At 40.7% G+C, this 15,503-nt stretch overlaps 1 protein-coding gene across 2 annotated transcripts in view; it reads right to left on the bottom strand.

The window, feature by feature from the left end:
- Positions 1-15,503, bottom strand: part of NEK7 (NIMA related kinase 7) — a 116,604-nt gene that overhangs the window by 60,463 nt on the left and 40,638 nt on the right. For both annotated transcript variants that reach the window (XM_075833389.1, XM_075833391.1), the window contains one exon: positions 9,511-9,651. In XM_075833389.1, the coding sequence (XP_075689504.1) occupies positions 9,511-9,651 (141 nt within the window). The remainder of the gene's footprint in view (positions 1-9,510; positions 9,652-15,503) is intronic.

Here is a 15,503-nt window from a genome sequence, read left to right as displayed (position 1 = left end):
CAGGATGGATGGTAAAATATGAGGAAACACAGTGACTTGTCATTGTAGCCGCTCGCACTGCGATCTGGCTAGAACTTGTGCCATCAGCTGGAAATTTTACAACATGCTTGCAGTTACTTTTTGCTACAACTCTACAATAGTAGTGTATATTATTTCTGCATTTTTACTACAGTTCTTATGCTAACGATTACATCCTCAGGTTCAAACTTTAAAACACAATTTGTAAACTCAGATTTAGTAATGGAATAATCAGCCTTAAAGAGGACCTGTCACTAGGTCAAGTTTAACTGGCTATCTGACCTGAATAGCGTTGTCTCCCCGATTCCAGCGCGGTGTGTCTCTTTTTTTCCTGGACCCCACTGCTCCAGAGATATGACCCACTGTTGTGTTGGATCCCTATATGCTGTAGCTAGCCAACAAGGCGGAGCTAGCTTCCCTGCCTCTGATGCTGACCAACCAGCACAAAGTAGCATGAGGCTGGTTCACGCCCTGTTGGCTAGCAACAGAAAATTAGAATAGAGGGAGCTAATACAACAGTGGGCCATATTTCTAGAATGAAGGGGGGGTCCAGGAAAAAGTGCTGTAATCAGACATCGCTATTCAGTTTAGTAAACCAGTTCTACTTATAAGACCTAGTGACAGGTCCTCTTTCAGCATCCTCCAGATTAGTATCTAATAAATGGTTAACTCAAAGGCCCACTTTTTTTATTTCCTGGACACCCGTTTCAGAGACATGGCCCCTTGTTGTGTGGACTCCCTATATGCGAATTTGCTGTAGTTAGTCAGGGAAAGAAGACAGAAAGTGGATCCAGCGCTGAGACAAATGTGGTGGTTAAAAGGGAAACTTATTCCAAGTTTTATTCCATAATTGTATTTAAAAAAAAATAGTCAGGGAGTGTTCCAAGGTACAACAGGTAGTTGAGGATATGGCTTGTTCTAAAATTATGACCTGCATTGCTGGGTTTTATATCCGGTCATTCATGTGAAATAAATTGCGGTCCACGAGGAATGACCTTCTGGAACGCATAATAAGTTCATGTATTGGACGGCAATGTGTGCAAAGGAAGACGTGGATTTATAGGATCCAGACAAGTGTTTTGTATTCCTACACGTCTTCCCTTTAATATTTGGGTAATACTTTAAGATATTCTGATAATGACGTGGTAATAATCCTATGGGTTGACAGGATGTAAACTTGACCAGCCGATGACGTTTATATGACAAAATATAAACAGTAACTAAAAACAAAACATATAAAAATATATGCATGAGGTGCTAATTTAAAAAAACTCAATACTGAAAAGACAGTTTAGGATTGGATAAATCATACCATAGCCAGAGTGGCTTGGAGTACATTGCATGTTAACATAGGATATAAGGTATTGGTGTGGGTCATTATTTTCCTATTAAATTGCGGTGCAATAGATCCGACATGGAATATATTGCATTAGTGTATATCATTATTTTTCATATTAGAATACATATTTTCTTAGGAGGATATTTATTTCAATAATAGTAACTAAATCGGGCAATTTCAAAATGATCCTTATTAATGGACAGGTAAGGGAGATGTGATTTGACGCACTAAATAATAGAGCATTAGTTCTTGTTTTAGATTGAGGCCCTTTGGGACTCTTGTTTTGAGCCTATATATCCAATATGCTTCTCTTCTGTGTGTTTTATGTTTGATGTCCCCTCCTCTTTTCGGGGTATGAATTTTTTCTATCGCGTAACAACGGAATGTGCTTGTTGATCTATTATGTTGATCGATGAAGTGCTTGGCGGCATTGGAAATGTTGATGATATTCTGATTTCGGATAGAACTTAAATTTAGTAAAGCAGTTCTACTTATAAGACCTAGTGAGAGGTCCTCTTTCAGCATCCTCCAGATTAGTATCTAATAAATGGTTAACTCAAATGCCCACTTTTTTATTTCCTGGACACCCGTTTCAGAGACATGGCCCCTTGTTGTGTTGGCTCCCTATATGCTAATTTGCTGTAGTTAGTCAGTAGTAGTTATCCTCCCTCTCTCTCTTGAGATAGAGCTAGCTTGCGTTTCTCTGATGCTGACCAATCAGAGTGAAGCAGCTGAGCGGCCAGGCAAAGCGTGATCTCGCCAGAACAACCATATCTCACAAGATCACGCTGTGCCTGGCCACTCAGAAGCTGCCTCCCGTGGATTGGTCAGAGGTGGGTAAGCTAGCTGCACCTCAAGAGAATGAGGGTAGTTCATGCCCGTTGGCTAACAACAGCATATTAGCATATAGGGAGCCAACACAACAGTGGGCCATAGCGCTGGAATAAGGGAGACAGAACTATTCAGGTCAGTAAACCAGTTGAACTTATATGACCTAGTGACAGGTCCTCTTTATAGAGGACATGTCACCTCTACTGTCCTGCTCACAGGCTGCACACGCCATTGACTTACGTGAAAACAAGGAGTCAAAATCCTTAGCATGTGGTACCTTCCGTTCTCAAAAATGTAATTAAATTACAATGCCTAGAGGTCATGGACACAAAGTAGGGTCTATATGTATCCTAGAAAAACACACAGCCAAGAGTGCAAAAGGTGAGGGTGTAGAGTCAACTAGATATGCATCTATTAAGTGTGAACGATGGAAGGAGTGTCAGGAAAAGTTAACAGAGGTAAGAGAAGGAGAAGACAGTGGTGATTATATACAAAGACTTGGAGACTCTGTCCTTGGCCAGCTGACAGGGATATTACCCCATGAGAGCTTCTACTGTATGGACAGGAAGTAGCTTCTTGTATCACAAACTAAAAACAGGGAATGTCTGTAGCACCAATGACAAAGCATACAAGAGAAAGACTGCACACAGTTACAGTATATACGGCTGGAGGAGCACTGTCAAATTGTAATTTCTAATGTTCTAAAATCTTTTAAGTGAAAGGATCTTATTCAGTTTGGAGGGGCTCTTAAATGAAAAAAATAAAAATTCTGCGGCCCAACTGTGGATTCTCAATATGTAGCTCAAAACGTACAAAATAACATATCACAAAAATCACAAAAGGCAGCTTTGAAATGCTTCATTCTAATGAAAGAAATCTCCAGCCGAATAGTTGAAACAAATCCACAGTTCTTTTCAGTAGTAAGTTTTGCATATTGTAATAGCATTCAGTAAAGCTGCTGGCAGCTGTCATTCACTGCAAACACAGAAAAAGCCGATCTCCCACAAATATATGCAGATGTTATGCAGATTAAAAGAGAAATGGGATTCAAAGTCAAGGATGTGCTACTAAATGAGACGGCTTAGCAGGGAGGGATGCTGCGGAGCTCATTTTTATATTCTGTTATGGCCTGGTCAATAGGCAGGAACATCATATAGATATTCCTAAATTAGTGGTGTGTTCAAGACACTCTTTCAAGACTGAACTTTCATCCATATCTTCTATTTCTGCATTAACATAAACATCTGGTAATAAACATTATATATCATGGATCTAGTTTATATTCTACTCTACACATACACACTATGTGGAATATCAGCCTAATAAAGTATAATCCCAATTACAAAAATGATTTTTTAATACCGAAATGTTGAACTACTGATGAAAGTGATTTTGGGTTTTCATTAACGGTTATCTATACTCCTCAACATTAAAAGAAGAAAAAAAATGGTGGAAATAGATCATTCTGTGTGTAATGAATTTATATAAATATAGAAGTTTCACTTTTTGCATTGCATTACTGAATTAAAGAGGCTCTGTCACCAGATTCTGAAATCCCTATCTCCTATTGCATGTGATCGGCGCTGCAATGTAGAGAAGAGTAACGTTTTTTTGTTTTTTTAAACGTTCATTTTTGGCCAAGTTACGAGTTATTTTATATATATGCAAATGAGGTATGAAATGGACAACTGGGCGTTTTTTTTTCGTTATGTCCAACTGGGCGTGTATTGTGTTTTTAACTGGGCGTGTTTACGTGTATGACGCTGACCAATCAGTGACCAGTCAGCATCATACACTCCTCTACATTTATTTACACAGCAGCGATGTGCAGCCACATAAACAGAGATTAACGTTAATCAAGTGTCCTGATAATGAATACACATGATCATCCAGCCTGGACGTCATGTGTATTCATTATCAGGACACTTCTGAATCTTTTCTGTGAGATTTGCAGCAAGGGAAACGAAATCTCGTTTATCTCCGAAATCTCGCGAGATTGTTTCCCGTGCTAGAAATCTCAAAGAAAAGAGTCAGAAGTGTCAGGATTCTGAATACACATGACGTCCAGGCTGGATGATCATGTGTATTCATTATCAGGACACTGCAGTAACGTTAATCTCTGTTTATGTGGCTGCACATCGCTGCTGTGTAAATAAATGTAGAGGAGTGTATGATGCTGACTGGTCACCATCATACACGTAAACACGCCCAGTTAAAAACACAATACACGCCCAGTTGGACAGAACGAAAAAAAAACGCCCAGTTGTCCATTTCATACCTCATTTGCATATATATATAAAATAGCTCATAACTTGGCCAAAAATGAACGTTTTAAAAAAAAACAAAAAAAAAAAACTTTACTGTTATCTACATTGCAGCGCCGATCACATGCAATAGGAGATAGGGATTTCAGAATCTGGTGACAGCCTCTTTAAATTGACTTTTTGATATTCTAATTAATTGAGAAGGTCTAATTAATATATACACACACACACACACATACATACACACACACGTGTAAATATATATTATACTACACACACACACACACCTGTGCATAAGCTTTAGGCAGTTGTGGAAAAATGTTGGAATGTAAGATGGTTTTCAAAAATAGAAGTGTTAATAGTTTTTTCTTATCAATAAACAAAATACATAGTGAATGAACAAAAAGAGAAATCGAAATCAAAGCAATATTTGATGTGACCAACCTTTGCCTTAAAAGCAGTATTAATTATTCTAGGTACACTTGCACAAAGACAGATTTTGTGGGATTATAGTCAGGTGTATGATTACCCAATTATACCAAACAAGTGATAATGAATCATTTTCAAATGTAGGTTGAAATGCAGTAATTAACTAAACAGCTGTATAGGAGGTTTAAAACCGGGTGAGGAACAGCCAAAAACTGTTAGAAAGGTGCGGTTGTGGAAGACCGTTTCATGTCTCAGGACCACCATGGCAAGACTGAGCACAGCAACAAGACACAAAGTAGTTATACTGGATCAGCAAGGTCTCTCCCAGGCAAAGATTTCAAAGCAGACTGGGTTTTGCTGTTCAAGCTCTTTTGTAGAAGCACAAAGAAACGGGCAACGTTGGGGACCGCAGACAAAGTGGTCGACCAAAGAAACTTAGTGCAGCAGATCAAATACACATCATGCTTACATCCTTACTGTCACGGTCTGTGGGTATGTGGACCCACTAGGCCGCACCGCCGTAGCGGGGAAGCAGCTGGCCAAACAACAGAGAACCCAAATCAATACAAAGTCCTGGTCTAGGGTACCTGAATAGTCCAGACAGTGGCCGAAGCTTTAGCACGGATGGAGGCGAGTGCAGCAGGTTACGCCAGATGTGGCAGATAACCCTGGATGTGGTAGAGGACACTGGACGTGGCAGATGACAGCAGGTGCAGTAAGGCACAACTCCAACACTAACAGACTCAGGAATAAGGACACAGCACGGGATACAGGTAGCAGGGCAAAGGAGAAACAGGAACAGGACCATTTGCAAGACTGACATGGGAATACTAACAACGCTCAGGCAATGAGCAAAGGGGCAGGGTACTTCTTATAGTCCAGGGGAACCATGGGCTAATTGATGATGATTCCCATGTGCGGGACAGAGCGGACCGGAGCGGAAGTGACCGCTGGCGTCTCCTGGGAAGGAGATGCGAGCAAGCGCTCACAGATCCATGGCTATGGCCACGGGGGGATGGGGGCGGTGAGAACCTGACGGTCCTCGGCCATGGACGCTACACTTACTCATGTCCAGTAGTGCCATCAGTTCAGAACTGGCAGAAACCTGTGGGATCCAGGTACACCCATCTACTGTTCGGAGAAGTCTGGCCAGAAGTGGTCTTCATGGAAGAATTGCAGCCAGAAATTAGATGCGGAAACAAGGCCAAGCAACTCAACTATACACTGAAACATTGGACCGGGGTGCAGAAAAATGGCAGCAAATGCTCTGGACTAATGAGTCAAAATGTGAAATATTTGGCAGTAACAGAAGGCAGTTTGTTCACCAAAGGACTGGAGAATAGTACAATAAAGTGTCTGCAGGCAACAGTGATGCATTGTGGAGGTTTCGTGCAAGTTTGGGGCTGCATATCAGCAGATGGAGTTGGAGATTTAGTCAGGATTAATGGTATCCTCAATGCTGAGAAATACAGGCAGATACTAATGCATCATGCAATACATCAGTGTGGCGTCTGATTCGCTCCAAATTTATTTTGCAGCAGCACAACGACCCTAAACACACAGCAAACGTCATTAAGAACTATCTTCAGCGTAAAGAACAAGGAGGTTTGGAACAACCTCCCTGCCGAATTCCTTCAAAAACGGTGTGCAATTTTATCTAGAAGAATTTATGCGGTTTTGAAGGCAAAGGGTGGTCACACCAAATATTGATTTGATTTAGATGTCTCTTCAGTTCATTCACTTTTTCTTTTATAAATTAACAAAATGCAAACTATTAACACATACCTATACACAAATATACATCACATCAACATTGTAGCTCAGTTTGGATCCGCAAAAGACCTGCATGTATTACAATCCAGATTTACATGCATATCTTACTGTAATATTACATATTTGCCGTGATTTTACAAGCCACAGCAAACGCTGAAATCTGCATAGATTTTTTTTTTCCTGCGGCATGTGAATATAGTTTTCTTCAACATCATTTACACGAGGACCCCGTACCAGGAGTCCACCGAGAAACACCATGTTATAGTAGCCTTAAAAAAGGAACACTCGTTTCACAAAACTTTTGGCATATCAAAGTGACATGTTAAGTTTTAATCATCAGGGTTCACTGATTAATGGGACTAAGCCCCTTCAGCTCTGATGGGCTTTTCTAAAAATCGGGCCGCGAACTGATCAAAACTTCTGACATGCCAAGTCAGAAGATTTGGGAAATTAAAGAAGTTGCCCGGTGAAAAGAAACTGATGGCTTATCCTCAGGATAGGCCATCAATATCGGATAGGTGGGGGTCAGACTCCCAGCACCTCCTCCAATCAGCTGTTTCAAGGGGCTGCAGCACTCACACAAGCATTGCTACCTCTTCATTTCTTACTCAATACTGTGAATTGGGGGAAAGCTGGAATACTGTGCTCAGCAGCTACAAATGTGCCGAAGCTGTACAACACGAAGCTGCTTGAGAAATAAAGGGGGAGAATCGCTTGCACAAGCACTTTGGTCCCTTCAAGCAGCTGATCGGCGGTGGTACCAAGAGTCGGACCCCCACCGATTAGATATGGATTACCTATTCTGAGGATAGGCCGTTAATTTTCACCGGGCATATATCTTTAAGACATATGTTACCTTTTTTTTGGGAAAGGATCACACCAAATGCATTATTTTCAGCGCACATTGGTGGTGTCTGGCTATTGAACTAAAGTTTACATACTGGCCAATAAGAATTGCATAACTTAAATTTAAAAAACTGAAATAAAAAAAAATGTGACTTTATGATCCTTTCACATCACCTTCTTGAAATCCCCTTTCCCATAAGTCTTTTACTAGCATTGTATTGTATGTGGTTAGAATTTGTGCAACCCGTTTAAATTTCATAGTGTCACTAATTTTAATAAACGTGAAAGATTACCAAACGTTAGTAACACATCAGATGTATACCAGACAAAATACCCTGAAATCGCGTCTCTACAGAATGGCCGCCGTGTAATACTACATTACCCCGGCAGTGGCTGCTGGAGGGGAAATGTATGGCTGTTCAAAGTTTCTCTAGCGAGAACAGCTAAGCGCCAGGAGTTTATTAAGCTGGATCACTGGGCAGATTCATAGCTTTATGAAATATTGAGATTGAAACGTGGACATTAGATAATAGGTACAGCTACGTTCTGTAATATAAAAGGATAAAAAGCAGTGTTTCAATAATTAAAGGATCACTAAGGCTGGGTTCACACCTACCACTTGCCATTCAGGTTGCTGTGCTCCATCAGAGGAGCAGAACAAGGGAATAACTGGAAGTGCCAGTTCTGTTGCACCACGGACACCACTGACGGCCAACGGAATCCATTAAAGTCAATGGGATCCGTCAGGGGGGGGGGGGGCATGGTTATACCGGAAACAATAGCGCATCCTCCAACACAGAGGTGAACGAGGCGTAAAAATAGAAAAAAACAGGTGAACTTTCATGCAATATTTGTAAGTCTGAGGGATTTTCCAGCACGTTCCTGGCAGCAATGTTACAGCAAACACGCGGGTTAATTTCCTGCTGATCATTTCCATTTTCACGTGGTAAACATGTTTTTTTGTTAAAAATGTCTATCAGTGTTTTTTGTGCAACTTTCTAAATGCTTTTTTTTTTTTTAATAAAAAGTACTTTTTGAGATACAGCTGCTTTGTATTCTGTATAGAGCAGCAGCTGTATCTTCCACTGAATCCTGTATCCATCAGGTCAGCAGGACTAACGGGTTCAGTGACAGCGGGTCCTGCGTGTCTCGGACAATAAAATAAAAATAACGATTTCAAAAAGGTGTACATAGCCTTTAATATTTATGTCCCATTATAGTCAATCACATGATTGTTATGGGGGGGTGGGTTGTCCTTGAACACATATAGAAGAATTCTTTATAAACTTCTCACTGTTTTGATTACAATATTACATGGAATATGATCAAGAAAAAGGATATTAATTTTAAAGAGGTAAGAATTGTCAAGAGTGGTTTTAATTTTTTTTTTTTTTATGTTTTTCTATGTTCAGTGTTCCTTAGTTTAACCAGCATCACTTGCTTTGCTTTCTCTACTTAGGCTGGGTTCACACCTTTATAAGAGGAGCAGAAGGAGGGAACAAAAGCAATGGTTCCGTGGCACAATGGACACGGCAGGCAGCCGATGGAACCCATTGACTTTAATAGGTGCCGTCGGGGTGTGCATGATTTTACCAGACACAAAAGCACAGAACGCTGCGCCTTGGTCTCCGGTAATCACCGCTGGATCTGTGACGGAGGCCCCTAAAGGAGCCTCCAACGCAGATGTGAACGGAGCCTTAGTCAAATACAGTGTAATACCTAGCAAAGCACCAACTAATTGTTTTACACAGTTTACAGAGGATCACGATTACTAAAAGTGTGCAAAAGCATTTGTGGATTCAGTAAATATTACAGTAAGGATAACTTTCAGGATATCAAAAGCCATCGGGAACTAATCTAACCTAGAGATGCCGATTACTACATAAATTTAGTGATGAATGATGAATTTGTCTCATTAAATATTAAAATGTACTAATTGTATGATTCAGGATCAAAGAATATGAAAATAAAGCAAAAGCACTAAAATGTTCTATATTAAAAGTCACTTACCTGGACCTTTTTTAAAGCGACAGGTACTCTATCCAAAAGGCACATGGCTCTGTATACTTCACTGAATTGTCCCCGTCCAATCTTCTTCTCAATCTGGAAGTTGGCCAGTGTGTTATAACCCATGTCTGGTCGCAGCGCTTTCTATGTATGTGTGATATAGAAAAAAACATAGTAAAGCATTTTGGTTAATGGTTTTAAAAAATATATATAATTTACAAAAAAGTTGCATTGGCAAGTGTATAAAGAGCAGATGGTGGATCAAAAATAATTAAATAACGATCATGGAAAAACCCTTTTATTACTTATCCACAGGATAGGCGATAAATATCTGATTGGTGGGGATCCGACCGCTGGAACACCCACTGATCATGAGAACTGGCTTACCTTGCCATTCATGGGAGCCGCATAGGAATGGAGCGGTAGTGCGCATTCTCGGCCACGGCTCTATTAATTTCTATGGGGCTGCCGAGCACTCTTTTTCCGCAGTGGTTTTAATGTTAAACATTGATTATAGCAAAGTTTATGTTCACCTGCGGATTTCCAATGTTTTTTACTGCGTTTCCACAGGGTAAACTGCAACAAAACACATCTGTTGCAGAATTTATGCTCTCCGCTGAAGTCTATGGGCCAAACACACAGCATCTCCGCACAGAATCCACAGAATAAATTGACATGCTGCGGAATTGAAATTCGCACCTCAAAATACTTCCAACAACGTGTGGCTGCGATTTTCAAACAAATCTCATTCACTTTGTGGCTACTATAAATGCTGTGGAATTTCCACTCAGAATTTAGTTGTGGACTTTCCGCAGCGTTTACGCCATGTGGAAACATAGCCTAAGGCCCCATGCACACGAACGTGCTTTTGCGACCGCAATTCCCCCGAAAATCCACGGGAGAATTGCAGCCCCATTCATTCCTATGGGGCCATGCACGCGACCATGGTTTCCACGGTCCATGCACGGCCCGGGAGTCTGGACCGCAGAAAGAACGGGCAAGCCTTATTACAGCCGTGTTCTGTGGTCCGGGCTCATTGAAAATAATAGCCGCGGCCATGTGCACAGCCCACGATCTGCGACTGACACTCCGTGGCCGGCCGACCCGAAAATCACGACCGTGCACATGGCTACGGTCGTGCGCATGAGGCCTTACAGTAAGGCCCCATGCACACGACCGTAAAAAACCTACGTTTTTGCGGACCGCAATTGCGGTCCGCAAAAACGGAGCCATTCACTTTCATTGAACACTGACACCTTTCCGTAGCACTACGGAAGGGTGTCCGTGCCATGGAAATGTTCCGGGAATTATGGAACATGTCCGTTCTTTCGCATTTTGCGGGCCGTGCTCCCATACTTTGTATGGGAGCACGGCCCGAAAATGCGGCTGTCAGTCAGCGGCCGGCCCCGCAATCGCGGGCCGTGATTGCGGGCACGGTCATGTGCATGGGGCCTTACTGTTCAGTGATTGGTATTGTGTTCTCTTTGGCTCCACTATTATACTAAAGCTTGCCACATCACATGTAGACATTTAGCAAATATTATAATAAAAACATCGTAACATAGCATGTAGGCTGAAAAATAGTCCAACCAGTTCATCCTATTATCCTGCAATGTTGATCCAGAGGAAGGAAAAAAAAAACATGAGGCAAAAGTAAATTTCTCACACCTTAGGGGAAAAAAAGAAATAATGTTTTCCCGAATCTTAAATTTGGAAAATTAAAAAAAAAACAAAAAAAAAACACCTGATTAACTACCCATCTACAATAATCTAGTAAACATGCAAGTGAATTCACTGTGACAACTTTCTCTAGCAGAGAATTCCAGAGTCTCACTGCTCTAACAGGAGAGAATCCCTCTCGGTCAGTGTAGAAACCTTTTTTCCCTCTAGATTTCATGGATGCCCCTTTGTTATAGTTACAGTCCTAGGTATAAATAGATCATGAAGGAGAACTCTGTATTGACCTTTGAGGATATTTTTCTACAAATCGATATTAGGTCACTCCTCAGGAGTCTTTTTTTCTAAACTCAACAACCCTAATTTTCTTAATCTCTGGGTACTGAAGTTCTCATTTTATTTACTATATTGGTTGCCCTTCAAACCCTACTAGATCTTTCTTGTGCACTGGTGCCCACATGTACGGTCTGACTAGACATTTATAAAATGGTAGAACCTCGTTCTCATCATGTGCATCAATGCCACTTTTGATGCACCCCATGATCTAATTTGCCTTGGCAACTGTAGCAACCGACGTCGAGCAGCAGTTAAGTTTAGTCAACCTGTTCTCTTTAGGTCAGTTTTATCCAGTGTATTTCCATTTAGTATTTAACGGTGACATGTATTTTCCCTTCTCAAGTGCATAACCTTACATTGATCAGTGTTAAACCACAATTGCCACTTCTATGCCCGAGCCTCCAACTTGACCAGATCATTTTATAAAAGAAAATTGTCCCACTTTGTTAAAATTACTTTACGCAATATAGTATCATCTGCGAAAAATAATATTTTACTTTGCAATCACTACAAAAAGTTATAAATAACTATATTAGACCCCTTAGCGCTGCAGGTATTTTTAGTTTTTTCATTTTAGTTACTCCCTGCCTTCTTAATGCCATATCTTTATTCTTTCGGCGACATTTTTATACACCATATAAGGTAGAGGGAAACTGCAAAAAAAAACAGAACAACACTTTGTGGGGTGGAGTGGGGAGAAAAAACAAAACTAGAACAAACAGCAGTAGCGTTTCCTCCAGTGTTTTTTGGGTTTAATATTATGGTGTTCACCGTGCCGTAAAATACACGTTAACTTTATAATGCGGGTCTGCACTATTACAGCTATATCTAATTTATATTGATTTAAAAGTATTTCTTAAAAAAAATAAAAAATAAAAAAGAAGGATTTCATATAGTTAGATTTTATTTTTCGGTGGATGGAGCGGTGTGGACGAGCTGTAGTTTTTTTTTTTTTTTTTTTATTGGTACCAATTTGTGATACATACGACTTTCTGATCAAAGTTTATCCCATTTTTTTGGGGAGATAAAGTGAACAGAAAAAATAGCAATTCTGGATGGTTTATTCATCCAGCATAATATACACCGTTAAAAATATAGAAACAGTGTTATATTGTAATAGTTCTGACTTTTACTGACTTGACGATACCAGTTATGTTTATTTTATCTTTTTACATGACTTTAGGCCCCATGCACACGAACGTGCTTTTGCAGCCACAATGCCCCCGAAAATCCACGGGAGAATTGCGGCCCCATTAATTTCTATGGGCCCATGAACAGGACCGTAGAAAGAACAGACGAGTCTTACTCCAGGCTCATAAGAAACGGACGCAGCCATGTGCACGGCCCGTGATTTGCGGGCGGCTCGCGGGTGACACTCCGCTGCCGGCCGACCCGAAAATCACGGCCGTGCACATGGCTACGGTCATATGCATGAGGCCTTAGGGGGGGGAAAAAAAAAATGGAAAAAGGGTATTTTGAACTTAATATTTGTAACTTTTTTTGGTACATTAAAAGGGATTTTTTTATATTTAGATTTTTTTTAAATGTGTAGTTTCCATTTGTGTCAGTTTGCGTCTGTTCAGGGTCCCGTTCTGACGGAAAGTTCAGATGGAAAGTCAGAACGGTACCCCAACACAGATGTGTACAGAGCCTAAGCCAGGTTCCCAGTCCCATGAATCTCATTTTATGTACCAATCTTTTATGCAGCACAGTGCCAAATGCTATGGAGAAATAAAGATATGACATCCAGTTACTCACCCCGGACCAGTCTAGAACTTAGTTGAAAAAGTCACCCCTTCAGAATTACCTGGATTTCTGCATTGAAGTCACACTTAAAGAGGCTCTGTCACCACATTATAAATGCCTTATCTCCTACATAAGGAGATGGGCGCTATAATGTAGGTGACAGCAGTGCTTTTTATTTTTTTTAAAAACTATCTATTTTCACCACTTTATTAGCGATTTTAGCTTTATGCTAATGAGTTTCTCAATGGACAACTGGGCGTGTTTTACTATTGACCAAGTGGGTGTTGTACAGAGGAGTGTATGACGCTGACCAATCAGCGTCATACACTTCTCTCCATTCATTTAGTCAGCACATAGGGATCCTTTTAGATCGCTATGTGCTGTCTTATACTAACACATTAACGATACTGAAGTGTTTAGACAGTGAATAGACATTCCACAGCATGTCTATTCACAATCCCTGCACTTTAACGTTTCTGTGGTAGTTACAGCAGAGCAAGCGTAATCTCGTTGTAACCGGTCATCTACAGCGTAATCTCGGGAGATTACGCTTGCTCTGCTGTAACTATCACAGAAACGTTAACGAAGTGCAGGGATTGTGAATAGACATGCTGTGGAATGTCTATTCACTGTCTAAAACACTTCAGTATCATTAATGTGTTAGTATAAGACAGCACATAGCGATCTAAAAGGATCCCTATGTGCTGACTAAATGAATGGAGAGGAGTGCATGACGCTGATTGGTCAGCGTCATACACTCTTCTGTACAACACCCACTTGGTCAATAGTAAAACACGCCCAGTTGTCCATTGAGAAATTCTTTAGCATAAAGCTAAAATCGCTAATGAAGTGGTGAAAATAGTTTTTTTTAATAAAAAGCACTGCTGTCACCTACATTATAGCGCCCATCTCCTTATGTAGGAGATAGGGCATTTATAATGTGGTGACAGAGCCTCTAACTAATAACACACAAACCGTTGTAATGATCAGGTCTTTTATTAAGCACACTGAGTAAACACTCAGTGATGTGAGAAACAAAAAAAGGGAGGGATCCTTAAATTTAATTACCCGTAGATCCTAGTTTAGCAGCAGTCCATTCCATAAAACTTTTCCTGTAAAAAGATTTGTACAACATGGAGTCAAGTTTGGACCCTTCGGCCCTACAAGTGTGTTTCATCTCATCAATAGTTCTGGGATACCCTGCGTGCCAAGCCCTCTTCAGGTCATGCCACAGCATCTCCATAGGGTTAAGGTCAGGACTGTAGCTTGACTTTTCCAAAAGACAAATCATCTTTTTCAACCATTCTTTAGCAGATTTACATGTGGGCTTTGGGTCATTGTCTTGTTGCATCACCCAATGCCTCTTCAGCTTGAAGCCATGTACTGTTGCCCTTACATTCTCTTGTTTTTATACACCGTTGAATTCATGGTTCCCCCAATGATCGATAAGGCGTCCAGGACCCGACGCAGCTAAGCAGCTCCAAACCAAAACACTCTCCACCATGCTTTACTGTTGAGATAGCGTTATGATTTGTGCTAAATAGTTTCACTTTTGTCTCAACTGTCCATAGAAATTTTTTCCCAGAAGCATTCGTGAACATCCAGGTGGTCTTGGCCAAAAAAAAAAAAATATTTAAGTTTCTTTTCCCGAAAGCAGCAGCTTTCTTTATGGTGTCCTTCATATGAACACCATTCTTGTTCAGTTTTTCTAACAGTGGAGAAATGAATAGGTTTTATGCAGTTTGTGGTTTGCAGTAGATTTTCTTGGTTACCTTCGGGTTCTAATTTTTCAACACTTTCACATTGTGTTCCTGGAGCGATCTTAACAGGGCACCTAACTCCAAGGTAGTGCAGCAACAGTCCTGAATTATCTTAATTTGTAGAGTTTGTCTGACCATGGATTGAAGAACACCCAGGTCTATAGCAATGCTTTTGTAGCTTCATGCTTAGGTATTTTGGTTTCACAAATTCCAGAAAACCGAGTTACTAGTAGTGCTCATCAGTGGTGCTCCATGTAATAGGGTGTGTAATTTTTGTTCAATTTTCATGAACAGGTCAATCACTCCAAAACACCAATGTGTACAAACTCTACTGCTGAAAATCAGGCGGTCCAGATGCGGCAGGTTGGAGACTTAAAACTACAATTTCATGAACACTCCGGTGTCCATTGTTCATGTGAAGCTTATGGTTACATGCTTTTGAGGTTTCCTTCAGGGGGCATTGCACACAAAGGAAGA

The sequence above is a fragment of the Rhinoderma darwinii genome, chromosome 7 (genome assembly GCF_050947455.1).
Source record: "Rhinoderma darwinii isolate aRhiDar2 chromosome 7, aRhiDar2.hap1, whole genome shotgun sequence".
Lineage (NCBI taxonomy): Eukaryota > Metazoa > Chordata > Amphibia > Anura > Rhinodermatidae > Rhinoderma > Rhinoderma darwinii.
Note: the sequence above shows the minus strand (reverse complement) of the source record. Positions and strands in the feature narration are given on the sequence as shown.